General features: G+C 50.3%; 1 protein-coding gene across 2 annotated transcripts in view; it reads left to right on the top strand.

Annotated features, from left to right (window-relative positions):
- Positions 1-4,537: 4,537 nt before the first annotated feature.
- Positions 4,538-14,732, top strand: part of SFSWAP (splicing factor SWAP) — a 66,321-nt gene continuing 56,126 nt past the window's right edge. The window contains exons 1-4 of one of the 2 annotated variants that reach the window (XM_074321710.1): positions 4,538-4,907; positions 7,343-7,512; positions 8,083-8,214; positions 12,501-12,586. In XM_074321710.1, coding sequence (XP_074177811.1) covers positions 4,690-4,907; positions 7,343-7,512; positions 8,083-8,214; positions 12,501-12,586 — 606 coding nt within the window. In that variant the 5' untranslated portion in view covers positions 4,538-4,689. The remainder of the gene's footprint in view (positions 4,908-7,342; positions 7,513-8,082; positions 8,215-12,500; positions 12,587-14,732) is intronic. The other variant, XM_074321711.1, reaches the window with a different exon arrangement.

Here is a 14,732-nt window from a genome sequence, read left to right on the forward strand (position 1 = left end):
TCTTAAGGAGTCCCTCTACAATTGCTTGTAATGCTGGTTTGATGGTGATGAACTCCTTTAGCTTTTTCTTCTCTGGGAAGCTCTTTATCTGTCCTTTGATTCTAAATGACAGCCTTGCTGGGTAATCTTGGCTGTAGGTCCTTGTTTTTCATCACTTGGAATATTTCCTGCCAATCTCTTCTAGCCTGCAGTTTCTGTTGAGAAATCAGCAGACAATCTTATGGGAGCTCCCTTGCAAATAACCAACTGCTTTTTTCTTGCTGCTTTTAGGATTCTCTCTGTCTTTAACCTTTGCCATTTTAACTATGATGTGTCTTGGTGTGGGCGACTTTGGGTTAATTTTGTTTGGGACTCTATGTGCTTCCTGGGCTTTCATGTCTATTTCCTTCACCAGGTTAGGGAAGTTTTCCATCATTATTTCTTCAAATAGGTTTTCAATTCCTTGCTCTCTCTCTTCTCCTTCTGGTACCTCTATGATGTGAATGTTGGTATGCTTGATGTTGTCCCAGAGGTCCGTTAAATTCTCATTTTTGGGGATTCTTTTTTCTTTTTGCTGATCTGGTTGGGTGTTTTCTGCTACCTTATTTTCCAAATCATTGATTTGATCCTAGGCTTCATTTAATGTACTGTTGATTCCCTCTAATGTATTCTTCATTTCTGTCTGGTTCTTTTTATGTTTTCTATCTCCATTTTTATGTTTCTGATCTCTTTGTTGAAGTTCCCCCTGAGATCATTGTGCATCCTTATAACCAGTGTTTGGACCTCTCCATCTGATAGATTGCTAGTCCCCATTTTGTTTGCTTCTTTTTCTGAAGCTTTGTTCTGTTCTTTTATTTGGGATGTATTTCTTTGTCTCCCCATTTTGGCTGCCTGCCTGTGTTTGTTTCTGTGTATCAGGTAGAGCTGCTATATCACCCAGTCTTAGTAGAGTGGCCTTATATAGTAGGTGTCCTGTGGGGCCCAGTGGTGCATTCTCCCTGGTCACCTGAGCCAGGTGTTCCAAGTGTGTCCCTTGTGTGGGTTGTGTGTGTCCTCCTGTTGTAATTGAGCCTTGGTTGCTGTTTGCATGTCAAAGGGAGGGAATGACCCTCAGGCTGATTGGTTGAGAGGACTGGCTGTGACTGCAGTGGAGGAGCTGCTGTGCTGGGGCTGACCCTACAGAGCTGGGTTCACTTTAGCAGGGCTCTGGTGCCTGCCCTTTGGGTGTGATGTTTGTGGATGTGGTTGGTTGGCGCTCTGGTGTCGTCTGAAGCTGGCTACCAGGTGTGTTGGTTCTGGAGCCTCTTGGGAGGGTCTCTGGGGCAAGACAAAGTCAACCGCTGCCTGTGCCCTGCCCAGGACCACTTGGAATGAACTACAAAGTGATCTGCAGATAGCTGCCACTTGGCTGGGCTTGCAGGTGCCTGGGAGAGGCTATGCTGCAAACTAAGGCCAAATGCTGCTAGTGCCAGGCCTGAGGCTGCTTGGGAAGAGGTACGGGGCATGCCAAGGCCAGATGCTGTTTACCTGGGGTTGAAAGATTTCAGGAAAGTCTGCAGCATGAAAACAGGCCATTCGTATGGAAAAGCCACTGGAAACAGCTTGGATGGGCCCACAAGTTGAATGAAGTTGGGGTCTCAGGAAATCACCAAGGCGGGGTGAAGTGTTAGCCAGGTTGATGGAGACTCAGATATGACGCCCATCTGCATGCAAGGAGAGGGAGGGCTGAACAAAGAAACGATGGCATCTACCAGCTCCTCTGCCCTGGAAAAAGCTGCCCCTCTAGCCCTCACCCTGCCGCTAGGCAACTCAGTTCCTCCGTGTCCCTGGCACCTTTTGACCAGCTGCCCTAGCGCTGGAACTCAGAGTGAGTGAGTTTGTCAGCGAGTAAGTCCATGCATGGGCCCCTTAAGAGGAGCGCCTGGGACTCCAGCTGCCCTGTTCCACTCTCCACTGGCTTTCACAGCCAGAAGTTATGGGGGCTTCTCTCTCCGATACTGGAACCCTGGGTTGGGGAGCCTGGTGTAGGGCTGGGACCTTGCTCCTCAGGGGGGACCTAACAATGGCTTAAACCGGAGTGGGGGGGGTAGAAGAAGGGGAGAAGAAATGGTCGAACCAATTCACACCCCACCAACAGCTTGAGAGAGCACACTGCCTATATCCTAACCCACTCTTTCTGCTGGACTTCCGTTTGTGCCCCATTTTTCTGGTGTCAAAATGGTATCCCATTGCAGTTTTAATTTTCATTTCCCTGGTAACTAATAAGATTAAGCTCCTTTTCATATGCTTATCGTCACATTTCTTTTTTTATAAAAAGGAAATGTTTACACATTCTTTTAATCTTTTCCCTGAGTTCCTTACATATTCTGGACAGTGGACTCTTGTCAATTGTGTGTATCTTCCCCCATGCTGTAGCTTTCTTTTTCACTCTTGGCTATGGAGTATACTGGGGAACAGGGAAAAAAAAAAAAAAAGCAAACCAAACTGTTAGTAAACTAAGTCCAATAATGTATTAGGTTGGTGCAAAAGTAATTGCGGTTTTTGCAATCATTTTTAACCTTTCAAACTGCAATTACTTTTGCACCAACCTAATATATGAAAAACGAACTATCATGGTCAAGTTGGGGTTATCTGAAAAATTCAAGGTTATTTTAACATTGGAAAAATAATGTAATTCACCTAATAGATTAAAAGAGAAAAGTCAATCATCTCAGTTAATGCAAAAGGACATTTGGTAACATTCAACTTCCTTTCATAACTTAAAAAAAGTCGCAAACGAGGACGACACGGGAATGTCCTTTTGGATCAAGAATGCTCCCTTAGAAACTGCCTCATGCCACACTCCGTGGTGGGAAACCTTCCACGAGGCCAGGAACAGGCAAGGGTCCCACAACCACCATGCGTCTTCTCCACTGGACCAGAGGTGTGAACAGTGCAGTAAGAGGGGAAAACGAGCAAGGGAAGAGTGACCGGAAAGAGAGATGGTGTAAGGATTAGGAAGCAAGAAGTAAGCTGGGCATTATTTACAGGCCACTGAGCGTATATGCTTAAAATCCACACCAATCTACAGATAAACAACTAGAAATAACAAAGCTGAGCAACACAGGCGAATACAAAAATCAGGTTTTAGAAACTGCATTCCTAGCAACAAAAATTTGCAAGTGGCTTTTAAAACAGGATTAATAAGGGCACCAAGAAAATTAAAATTTAAAAAACCCAACTAAGTCTCTAGGAATAAACCTAACAACACGTGTGAGATCTTTATGGAGAAAATTAGAAAACTTTGAGGCTCTCAAACAGATGTACGCCTAGTAGACTGGAAGAGCAAATGTTAAGATGTCAACTGTCCCCAAGCAGTCCCCGTCGAAAGACGTGAAAGCTTTTGGGAAGAACTTGACTCCAAAATTCACCTGGAAATGCAAAGAGGCACCTGGGGTATTTTCTCTTCCTTTCATGTTGTCCTGCTCTTACCAGCCTCGAAACTGACTGCACGAGCCCGGGAGGCCTGCACCACGTGCTTCCCGCCACCCTCCCTCACGCTCCCATTCTGCAGGCCACACGGCAGTGCACTCACTGCTCCTTGAAGCTACTCTCCCTCATCTCCCCTGGGGCCTCCGCCTGGAGCCTCGCCGGCCTGTGGCCTGGCCTCTCCCACCCGCTGCCCAGCTGCTCTGACACCGTGTGACTGTCAGTCGCCCACCCACTGTCCTCAGACCCAGCTTACGCCTTCCTCTACCCTCCCATGGCTTTGGTGTAAAACCACGCTCAGGGCAGAGTACTGCCCACCCCCGCTTATCCAGCGGCTTTCTGAAGGAGACAGCATGTACGGTCCTGCGGCCATTGCACAGGCGGGGAAACCGAGGCTCAGACAGCGCACAGGCCCAGCCCCGAGCTCCGCCGGCACTGCAATCAGTTAGGGGTGTGTGTGACCCAGGGCTTCCAAGTCCCAAACCAGGTGGAAGAAGCCACCTGCACGGCGCGTGAAGGCTGTTCTTCCAGAACCGAGGTGAAAGGGGCGCTGGGCCGCAATTACGTGCTCCCCGAACCCGACGGCCAGGTCAAGCCGAGCCCAGCCGCCCAACAGACCGCACACGCCTGGAGGGACCAACACGGGAGTATCAGGTAACCGACAGGGACAACGACACGGCACGTCGCCCCCGGTGGCAGCGGCCCACGGGCGCCCCAGCCCCAGCGCCCCCCAGGGCCCGCGCTGCCCAGCCCTCCGGCCCCGCAGCCGCGACCCGCCAGCGCCTAACCCTGCCCAGCCGCGCCCGCAGCCCACGCAACGCCCTCCCTCCTTCCGCCCGGCGCCTGCCCAGCCCGGTGCCGGCGGCGGCGTGCGATTCGGCGGCGCGCTTTCGCCACCGCTCCGCCAGCCGCCCGAGAAAACCGACACGAAAAACGCGCTGTCCCCGCAACGCGAAAGCTCCTGTCGTGGCGGCGTCTCCGAACGCCAAAGGCTGGAGCCCAGATACTTGCCAGCGGCGCAAATGGCTCCGAGGGGTAGCGAATCTGCGGGAGCTCGCCGCCGGAAGTGGGGCTGCCCTCGCCGGAAGTCGCGTTTCCTCCATTTTGTTGCCCGCTATGGCGGCGGTGTCGAGGTTGGGGGCAGGATGCGGCGCTTTTGACTGAGGGGGTAGGCCAGGCGGAAGCATCGAGGACATCCGCGCGGCGCACGACAGGACCAGCCTGGACGCCGGGGACGCTGTCATGTACGGCGCGAGCGGAGGCCGCGCCAAAACCGAGAGGAAAAGTGGCGCGAAGGAAGAGGCCGGGCCCGGCGGAGCCGGCGGTGGGGGGACCCGAGTGGAACTGCTGGTCTTCGGCTATGCCTGCAAGCTGTTCCGGGACGACGAGCGGGCCCTGGCCTTGGAGCAGGGACAGCACCTCATCCCCTGGATGGGGGACCACAAGATCCTCATCGACAGGTCGGTTCCTCCCCCCCCGCCGGTCCACCCCTTCCCGCGCCCGCTTGGTTTCATCTGATGTTGACTTGATGGCCAGGACTGGACAGGGCTTTCCGGAGCCAGCGGGGACCCGGGGGACCCCACTGCCCTGTCCCCACATCCCCTGCTTCTGGGAGGAGGGGGCGGTGAAACCTGCCCTAAGGCACTGGCTGGAGCCGCGCGCCGCGTCTGTCGCCGGAGGGACCGTCTGTCCCGCGGCTCCTCGCGGTCCCTCGGCCCGTCGCCGGGTTCCCGTTGGCCGCGGCGCGCGGCAGAAGCTGCGGGTTCGCGGGGCCCGCGGGGCCGCCGCTCGGGGTGTGGGAGGCGGCGCGACGCCGCGTCGCGGCCGCGGTTCCAGCCCCGGGACCCGGCGAGTGAGCCTGGACCCGCCCGCGCCCCGGCGCCCGGCTCCGCGGAGCGCGCGTGTTTGGCCGGCGGGACCTTTGCGTCCCTCCTCCCCGCCTGCCCTCGGTGCGATCTGACTGAGTGACGGATTCGGGCGGAGAGTCGTTGCCGGGGGACCGGAGGCCAGAGGGCTTGTGCGACAGACGGGCTCGCCGCCAGGCAGTGGTCTTAAGGCGGGTTTCGCCGCCTGGAGGGTGGACGGGGGGCAGATGTGCTTCTTTTCAAATCAGACCTGCTTTAGGAATCACCCCGGAGGGCGTGCGCCGCTTGGGCGGAGGGACCCTGGGATGGGGATTTCTAAAGGCGTTTGATTTGAAAAGGATGAGGTGACATGATGTAGGTTGTTTGCTCCCCACCCCGCTCATGTTGTCAGGCCCCCTCTTCTCCCCTCCTGGGGTTTTTGTGTTTGTTGGTTTGGTTTCCTGCCGGTTTGGCAACTCCACCTCTGTCTGGGGCCCGGACTGAAAAGCTAACCGGGACCAACCATTAAACTGGAATAGTCTCTCCGAGTGAAGGAAGCCCATCGTGTGAGACCATTAAAACTGGATTCTACAAAGCCTTGGAACATGACTAGGGATGACCTCTGAGCTGGCCAGAATGGACACGTTAATGACCACGTGGCCTTTTCCATCCCTGACGTTTCCGTTTGGAGTTAGCTCTAGCCGTCAAGGACTCGGGAAGGGAGGGTTGCCAGGTCAGGCCTGGGCCTGATGGCCACGCTCTGCTCAAGCATGCCGTGCCTTTACACCGGGTTTCTATCCACTCGCCGTTGCCTGCGTTGTCAGGCAGCTTGCTTTTCCAAAGTGTTACTTGTGATATTTATTATTAAAGTTTGGTAAGCGATGAAGTCTGAGATTTTTATGCAGTTTCCCATGTCACTCTGTACCTGCTTTGAGTTAGGTCTTCCAAAACTAGTGGGGAGCAAACGCTGCACATGTACATGTGTAATATTTTAAATATGGAGGTTTGTAAATTAAGGAGGTTTGCATCAAAGTAAAAATAATTTTGCAATCTAATAAAATGCAATGACTTCGCTACCCTGGAATTTTTGGCCTTTTTTCTTGTAAATGTCTTTTTTTTCCTGTCCTCATTACAAAAGTCCGCATTAAACAATTAGGCAGACTTTTGTCTCTCTGCATTCGTTTTTGCAATCCTGAATGTGAGTGTTCTAAGTACAATCCACTGACTCGTTTATTATGTGACAGTTGCACATCGACAGCATTTTCAATGAGTCGTTGATGTTAAAAGCACAATAAGTGCTCTCCTCCTTCTTAACTTAGCTAAAGTACCTACTGGTCCGTGCAGGGCCCTTGGAGGTGTCTTCATGTGTGTTCTGTCCTGGGGCTACAGCTTAGAAGAAACACTGCACCTTCTCAGAGTTTTGCTGTTTCCCGTAAACCTCCTTAAACTGCATGTATATGACACTGTTCCTCTGTGTGTGTCTCTCTGTCACATAACCCAGCACTTATTTCCTCAGCCAAGTGGCTAGGGGCGAGCCTAGCCAAGATTTTACCTCCAATGGACGCAAGTTGCTTTGGTGAAGATCTCTCCTGAGAGTTCGGGACTAGCAGAAAGAAGCGAGGAAATTTCGACCGTTTGGTTCTTACGGATAGGTATTTATGTATTCGGTTTGTGTGAATGTAAGCTATGATATTTGACTTTTCAGAAAGAATTTTTTTTTTTGCAAATGGCACTGAATAGTTGACCAAACCATAAACGGTAAGAACTGCCAGTGAGGTGGATACTACCATTTATGCTATTAAAGGATTGTTTGCCTTTAATGATAAGTTTGATCATATTGTAGACAAGAATTTAGACTTTGTTAAAATAATTGGAGTTTAAAAGTAGGTGAGCTGTGGCTAGCCAAATATTAAATATAAGTCTGAAGAGTTTTTGTGTTTGTTTTACTCTTTTTATTTCTTTGTTTCAATCGGTAAGTATGCACGTCAAACGTCACACACCCCAACCTGGACGTTAACTCCCTTCCATTGACCAGCGCGTTCACATTGCAGATACGATGGGCGCGGTCATCTGCATGACCTGTCTGAGTACGATGCTGAGTACTCCACCTGGAACCGAGATTACCAGCTCTCTGAGGAGGAGGCGCGAATAGAGACCCTGTGTGATGAAGAGAGGTATTTAGCCTTGCATACGGACTTGCTTGAGGACGAGGCAAGGCAAGGTACTGCTCAAGAAAAACTTACTTCAGCAACAAACGCTTTAAAATTTTTTAAGTATTTAAAAATTTACTCCCATTCATTTTTTTATACTCACTCTTTCTGATATTATCTTGACAGTACCCAGTGGATTGGAAAAACAGGAGTCTTTGCGTTCTGAGAGGACCTCAGGATAGTTTATATAGAGCTGCAAAGAGTTTTCCCAGCTTTTGAGGGCAGACTGGGATTTGAAAAAACAAAAAGCAAACTCTTTAACTGTTCTTCTTTAACAGTATCGTATAAACTAAAATCGATGTTCTTGTCTTTGCCGTAACAATCTTTACTGCAGTTCTTAATCCCCAAATTTCTCAGCAGGAAGAAATTTTCCACAAAAGATGTGTATTCTGCCGTCTGTGGTAAACATTACAGGCAGAAGTACATATGCGTAGATGTGAAGTGTGAATTTTTAAAAACCTCAAAAAGAGGTCGAAGAAAGTGTGTTATATGCTTTACTGATAGCTACAACTTTAGAACTATGTCACACTTTTCTCAGTAAATTTCCATTTTTGCTAATAGAATTCTCATTTTTGTTCAAGAGGAAGAATACAAGCGGCTGAGCGAGGCCCTGGCCGAGGATGGGAGCTATAACGCAGTGGGCTTCACGTACGGCAGTGACTATTATGACCCGTCCGAGCCAACGGAGGAGGAGGAACCCTCCAGACAGAGAGGTGAGCAGGTGCTGAGCTGCGTGCGTGATGGCAGAGTGTTCCTTCCACAGCCAGTAACGTCACTGTGACCCTGGCGCTGGCAGGGCTCCTTAGGGGAAACTAGAAAATGACCTGCTCATCGTCATGGAACGTAAAGTCAGACTCTCGCCATCGGCATTGGCTCTAGTCTTCATTCCACTTTGGTTGAGCTAATAGGAAATTGCCTGGATTCTAGAAACTCACTCTGGAGTCTTCATTTCTGAATTGACAATATATGTGTCGATATCCTCTGCGATTCGTTCTTGGGGCACCGAGCGAGGAGGCAGTGACTCCCCTCATGCTAACCCGCTTCTGCAGTCATGTCGGATGCCCAGGGGAAGGACACCTGTGGGGTCAGTTACTGCTAAAGAGAAAATAGCACGAGACCTTCCAGTTGGGCTTCGGAGGGCCTAGACGTACACTTACCACAGTGTTTGGAAATAATATTCACATAAGATTAAAGATCCCAAATTTATGCTTTTCTGGATCCACTTTGGGAACTTTTAATTAAAAAACAACAGTGCTCCTGAAAAATCTGGGCTCGAGGAGAGGAACAGATAGCCTTCCTCGCTTTGGTAAGCCCCGCGAGCGCCATTATACAGACTGTTTCGTGTCAGTCACTAAAGAGCAGTGACCTGGAGCGTGAAGGACGGGTCATTATGTTCTGGATATTCTGGCAAAGAGAAGGGAAGTTTAGAAACCCATTCAAGTATTTAGAGTAATCGATTGGGATCACATCATACAGGACCTCCATTTTAGCGCCGAGTCTGTTTGGAACTTCATGGGTTTCCCCTTAGCACCAAACCTAACAAGTGAAGTCACAGCAGCAGTCTAAGCTGAGACAGAGTGCTGTCTGCCGGTGGTGCAGCGGGCCTAGGCTTTTCCCGCCCCTCAGTGAGGGGCGTGGTCGCAGAGAGCAGCTGTGGGGACAGACTGGCAGATGTGGGCCCCTCCTCGTCGTCCTCCCCTGTGGGCAGAAGCACCACTGCCACGCAGCCCTGTTCTGGGAGCTTCTAAAGAGGTTTTCAAATGTGTTTTTAACAGTGTTGGGTTAAAACCTCCTAAGGGAAGGAATTTTACACCTTTTGCATTGACTTGGGAACTAACTGGACCTCAGAAGTTACGGCACACTGAAATGTGTGTTTAAAAAGTGAACGTTCGTTTCTTAGTCCAGATAAGTTACGCACTTTAGGGTTCTGGGTACTTTAGATTTTGTCTCGTCTCTGACCCCTCCACATTATACCTGCTTTCAACACGTAGTGTTTTGGATCAGGGGGAAGGAATGCACGTTATCACCATTTCACAAGTGAAGAACTGCCATGTATAAAGCCCAATGTCTGCGTACTGTTAGTTCCTTGACATTCTAGGTTAGGGGTCAGTGACCCTGGTCCAAAGCCTAGCCGGCGTGTTCCTGCCGTTTTATTGGGACACAGCCATGCCCGGCTGCTCACTGTCTGCTCACACTTTCTGCGGCTCGTGCGTGCCCACGGCAGAGCCAGTGCTGGAGACGGAGGCGGTGTGGCCTGGGGGGCGGGAATTCTTACCATTGGCATTACAGAGAGGTGCCAGCCCTGCTCTAGGGGTGGGAGTGTTGTCTCGTATGATTAGTTAGTTGTCGGGCTGGGTGCTGGTAAACTTGGTGATGACGATTGAATTATAAGAACAAAAGTATGACTTAGTTTCTCTGCCACCTCATACTGTGTTTTCTGTTTAACAACATTCCCTTAAGTGCTTCATACATTTTTCTTCTATAATCACATTCTTAGAACTTGACTCTACATGCTGATGTTTTTTAGTTTTGTTGGATAAAAATACTGAATACGTAAATGATTGAGGGAAAGAATGAACGAAATAGAAGAAAAGTGTTTTTTTCTTGCTCTGCTGATTCATATTTTAATGGAAGTTGGGCCTATGTAAAACTTACAGCTTGACTTTTTTTGTTTAACTTAACACTAATATAAATAAAACACCACACACACGTAGATACATGCATGTACACCTACACACACGTTTGGTAGAAATCATTTGGGACCTAATGCTACTAACGACCGATTTTAATGTCGTATTATTTTTAAATAAAAAATATATATATACTTTTTTGTTTTCTTGTGCCATCAACGTGTCTAAATATTCCTTGATTTTCAAAATTGCTGTATTTTCCTTCCTGGTGTTTTTGAATATTTTAAAACCTCGTGGTATTAACCAGAAGTGTTCTGATGGCGCCTTTATTTCTGTGTGAGTTAACTTTTCTCCCCTTCTGTCGCACACTGTTTAGCCTGGTTCCTGCCGTTTAGACTTTCATAGTTTTCGTCATTAGTGAGGACGCGTATTTGGATTGATTTGCCCTCGAGTTAGGGTTGCGTGGTGGGCGTTTACTCTGTTGCTGCTGCCGTTTTTCTGCAGATATGGAAGCGTGTAAGCTCAGGTATAATGGGTCCGCACCCACCTGTGCCAAACGGCCGTTGGGATCTGAGCACCTGTATTCTGTGCATCACTTAACACTAAGGCAGTGTTGAAGCAAAGGTTCCATCCATGGTTCGTCCGCCCAGCCCCACCGTGCGGTTCTTGCCGGAGCTGGACATGGGGGCTGATGGCGAGTTTCAGGTAGTAAATCTCCATTCTTAGGAGAGAACAAGGGGCTGGAGCAGAAGGCAGTTGTAAGGACTCTCACTTACGAGATGTGATGATAAACTGCGGTGCACGTTTAAATAAATCAAGTTATTGCGGTAAGAAACACAGTGCCATTAGTGCCCCTCAAAATACTCCCCCGCGCTTTGAACACACTTATCCCATCATTCTTGCCACTTTCTGAAGCAGCTCTGGAAGTCCTCTTTCGTAAGTGTCTTTAGTTGTGCTGTCGTGGCTGCCTCGATGTCCTGAATCCATTCAAAACGTTTACCTTTCATGGTCATTTTGATTTGGGAAAGAGCCAGAAGTCGCACGGTGCCAGATCCAGTGAATAAGGTGGGTGAGGACACACCGTGATGTTTTTATTTGACAGAAATTGCTGTACCAGACGCGATGTGTGACACAGAGCATTGTCATGATGGAGGATGAAACCGTCAGCCCATTTCTTGGGCTGTTTTCTATGCGTGTCGTTTCTTAAATGCTCTGATAAGCCCTTGTAACATTAGAGTTCACTGTAGTGTTTCTGGGTACAAACTCAGCTGCACGATTCCATCAAGGTCAAAAATCACAGGTAGCATCAGCTTCCCGTCGGATGGCACTCGGCCGCAACAGTCACTGTATTCTCACATCACACCTCGTAGTAGGAATTTATAAACGACCTGCGGCGCCTCAGGTTAGAACGCCCTGTTGTCATGTAGGACACCTGCTTACAACCCCCTTGCCTTCCCAAAGAACGCGGTTTCGTAGGAGACCTTTGAAGTCGCTCGTCTTCCAGAGGCTGTTCTGTGTGAGGGAACACTTGTTTCCGTGGGTTAGTGTTTGCTCAGTTAATGTCATTTTTTTATTTTTGAAAGAAGAGCCTAGGTAGGTTTGCAATCTTAGCAGTGTTCCTTTTGTGAGGTTTCTGTATTTTTGTCCTTTTCTCTAGATCCTTTTAAATTGGCGACCATTGAGTGACTGAGCTGTATGTAGGTACCTTATAATTCAAAAAGTTATGGTGCGCAATGCCTTGTCTGACACAGAGACAAAGGTTTGTTAAATGAGCCATTAATGAATAAATGGCAATGGGCACGATGCATCTGGTTATTTGTGAAAGGTTGTTTGCCTGGGTGGGGAGGTCTCGCAGTTACGCTCAGGGTAGAACTTGATGGTTCAGTGGTGAAGCCCAGTTCTCAGCATGGAGCTCCCTGCGCCTGTATTCCTGGGGAACTCACACGGCAGCAGTGTGGCAGGGGGCCTTCACCATGGCGGTTACACACACAGGTCAGAGAGGCCGGGAAGAAGAGCTGAGTGTGTGCTGAGCACCTGCTAAGTGTGAGTGCTGCAGCGGCGTTCTCACGTGCGGCTCCCTGAAACCTCCCTGGCCTGGACAGGACGCTGCCACTGCATTGGTACGGACAGGGAAACTGAGTCAGCACCTGCCCAGGGCCCTGGGCCCGTGCGCCTGCCGCTGCGCCACCCCCACCGCTCGGGGCTTGCTGACACGTGGTGCAACGGAACAGAAAACTGGAAAGTGTCTCCAGATCAGTGATAGAAAAGAGCCCAAGGCCCAGCGCAGGCTGGGCCCTGCTCCCCGGTACCGCTGACTGCGGGTGGTGGCCTTGCTCCTTTTCCTGACGTTTCGTTTTCTTTTTATACAGAAAAAAGTGAGACTGAAAATGTAGAGGAAAATGAGGAGCCTTTCATCGCCCCCGTGGGACTGAATGTACCGCCGGACGTGGAGCTGGTATGTGTTTCTGCTTTACGGTCCTATGACCATCACGGTGTATCACCACCTGTGTGGGAGCCCAGGGCTCATCACACCTGCTTCACAGGTATCCGCTGCCTCACAGTCAGCTGAGTTAACGGAGAAAAACCCACGCCCCTATTTCCTCTAAAGGAAACCTACGTGCTCGCCTTCTACCCAGTTCTATCTCCCTCGTGCGGCGGCTCCAGGCTGCTCTTGCGCCCAGGAGGAACCTGGGTGGGACCGCCCTGGGCCTGGGTGCTCTGCAGCTGGCGAGGGCACCGCTGGGGCACCGCTGGGTCTCATGGGCGCGGACGCCCCACTGCTTCAGCTGTGTCCTCTTACGTTAAGGTTACAGCGAACGGGCCTCGTTGAGGGCTTTGTCCAGCTTTCCTCATGTTATTTAATGCGAATAGCCCCGTAAGACGGCCACTGGTACCCTGTCCCCCACAGAGGTTGGGGACTGAGGGTCGGGCTCGTGAGGAACAGGCAGGACCTCAGACCCGTGGGTTAACTGTCACGTCATGTCCCCGCGAGGCTCTGCGCTGCATGGGTGTAGGTGGGGTGTTTAAGATGGTTTTGTTGCTTGTCCATAGCGGGAGGGAGGTGCGTGCAGCGTCAGGTCTGTCTGCACTGTGTCCCTGACCGCATTGCAGCACCCCGGGTGCAGGCGTCCTAGGCTCTCACCTGTCATGTGCAGAACGCTGGGCGCTGAGAACCGCTCGTGCAACAGCCTCTCTGTCCCCGCCTCGCTGCTGCCAGCCTGGGTTAGCTCAGCGTGACGGGGTGGAGCTCGCCTGCGTTTTCCCCTCACCCTGCGTCCTAGGTGAGATGAAGGTGGATACAGAAATCACCTTTGAATTCCTGCCTCGGCCCCATCCCTTCCTCCACTTACTTGTACATCCTCTCCCTTTCTTTCCTACAAACATGAGTACAAATCTATTTGGATTTTTCCGAGTGAAATTAGGGCCTATGGTTGCTTCCCCCTGTTTCTACTATTGGTCAGTTGCTATAGTTAAAGCTGGAAATGTTATCTGAAGGTTTGCTCTCCTAAGCCTCGTGCTGACATGTTTTCTACGTATTGTTCTGTGTGTATTCCTGGTTATTTCGGAATAAACCGTTCTATATAAGAGACCCATTAAAAACGGGCTGCTCCCTTACCTACGTGTCATGCTGAAAGCTTTTATTTAAGCTTGACTAGATGGAATTTTACTTTATTTTTGCTGTGGAAGAATTTTTAAACTTTTATGTAAATATTGAGTGGAGAGGCATCATAGATTTTGTTGCCTTGTTTTATTCCTAGTTAAATATCTAACGCCTGTACGTTCTCAGCCAAAGTACGTGTCACCAGCTGATTCCTGAGTGGTGTGGGACAGTGGAAATGCCTGCTGCCCGAGGAGGGCAGAGGACGCTCAGTGCGCTCGGACTTGCTGTCTCGGGTGGGGAGCTCCGTGTGCTGTTCCCAGAACGTCTGTGGGAAACGGTTTTGCTTCTGTGGACCTGGGTGCTTGCAGGGTTGCTGGTTGTGGCTCCCCCTCTGGGGTGCACCCAGCATGTCGTGCTTCATGGTCGTGATGGGGGCCGGGTCCTTGTGCAGAGTGCACAGGGTGCTGGGTGTGGAGAGGGTGGAGAAGACACGGGTGTCGCTTTGTTGGTTCCGTGTGGTGACAACGGTGAAATTGCCGCTTGTGTTTAGATGGACGGTGTCCGCCTTGGTGAGCAGAGGTTGCTCTCACCCGCCGGCCATGGCAGGCGGGGCGCTTGGTAAAGAAAGCAGTGTTTCGGGGGTGGGGGAGGTTCTCGGTTTTTAAACTGGGCTTTGGATTAGAGCCTAGAGGTGGCAGGATCGCTGAGGTTTTGTGTGAAATGTAAGTAGTAGTTAGAAATGACGGCACCCTGGGAGGCTCATGGGGGCACCTCCTGAGACCAGCGGTACCCTTAGCACCCCATCTCACATTCTAGCAGGAGTAAGCGGGATATTCTTAAAAAGCGATTTGTCTGAAACTTACACGATAGACAAAGGGAGCAGAGTGACTTCCAAACCAGGCGTTTTTATCTCACAGCCACCTGCTCCGGCAGCAGATCTCAAAGGAGGTTTATAGAGTGTTTTCCTGCAGTCATGGTTGCTTTGTACAGATATCTGGAC

Source organism: Rhinolophus sinicus, linkage group LG16, assembly GCF_036562045.2.
Source record: "Rhinolophus sinicus isolate RSC01 linkage group LG16, ASM3656204v1, whole genome shotgun sequence".
Lineage (NCBI taxonomy): Eukaryota > Metazoa > Chordata > Mammalia > Chiroptera > Rhinolophidae > Rhinolophus > Rhinolophus sinicus.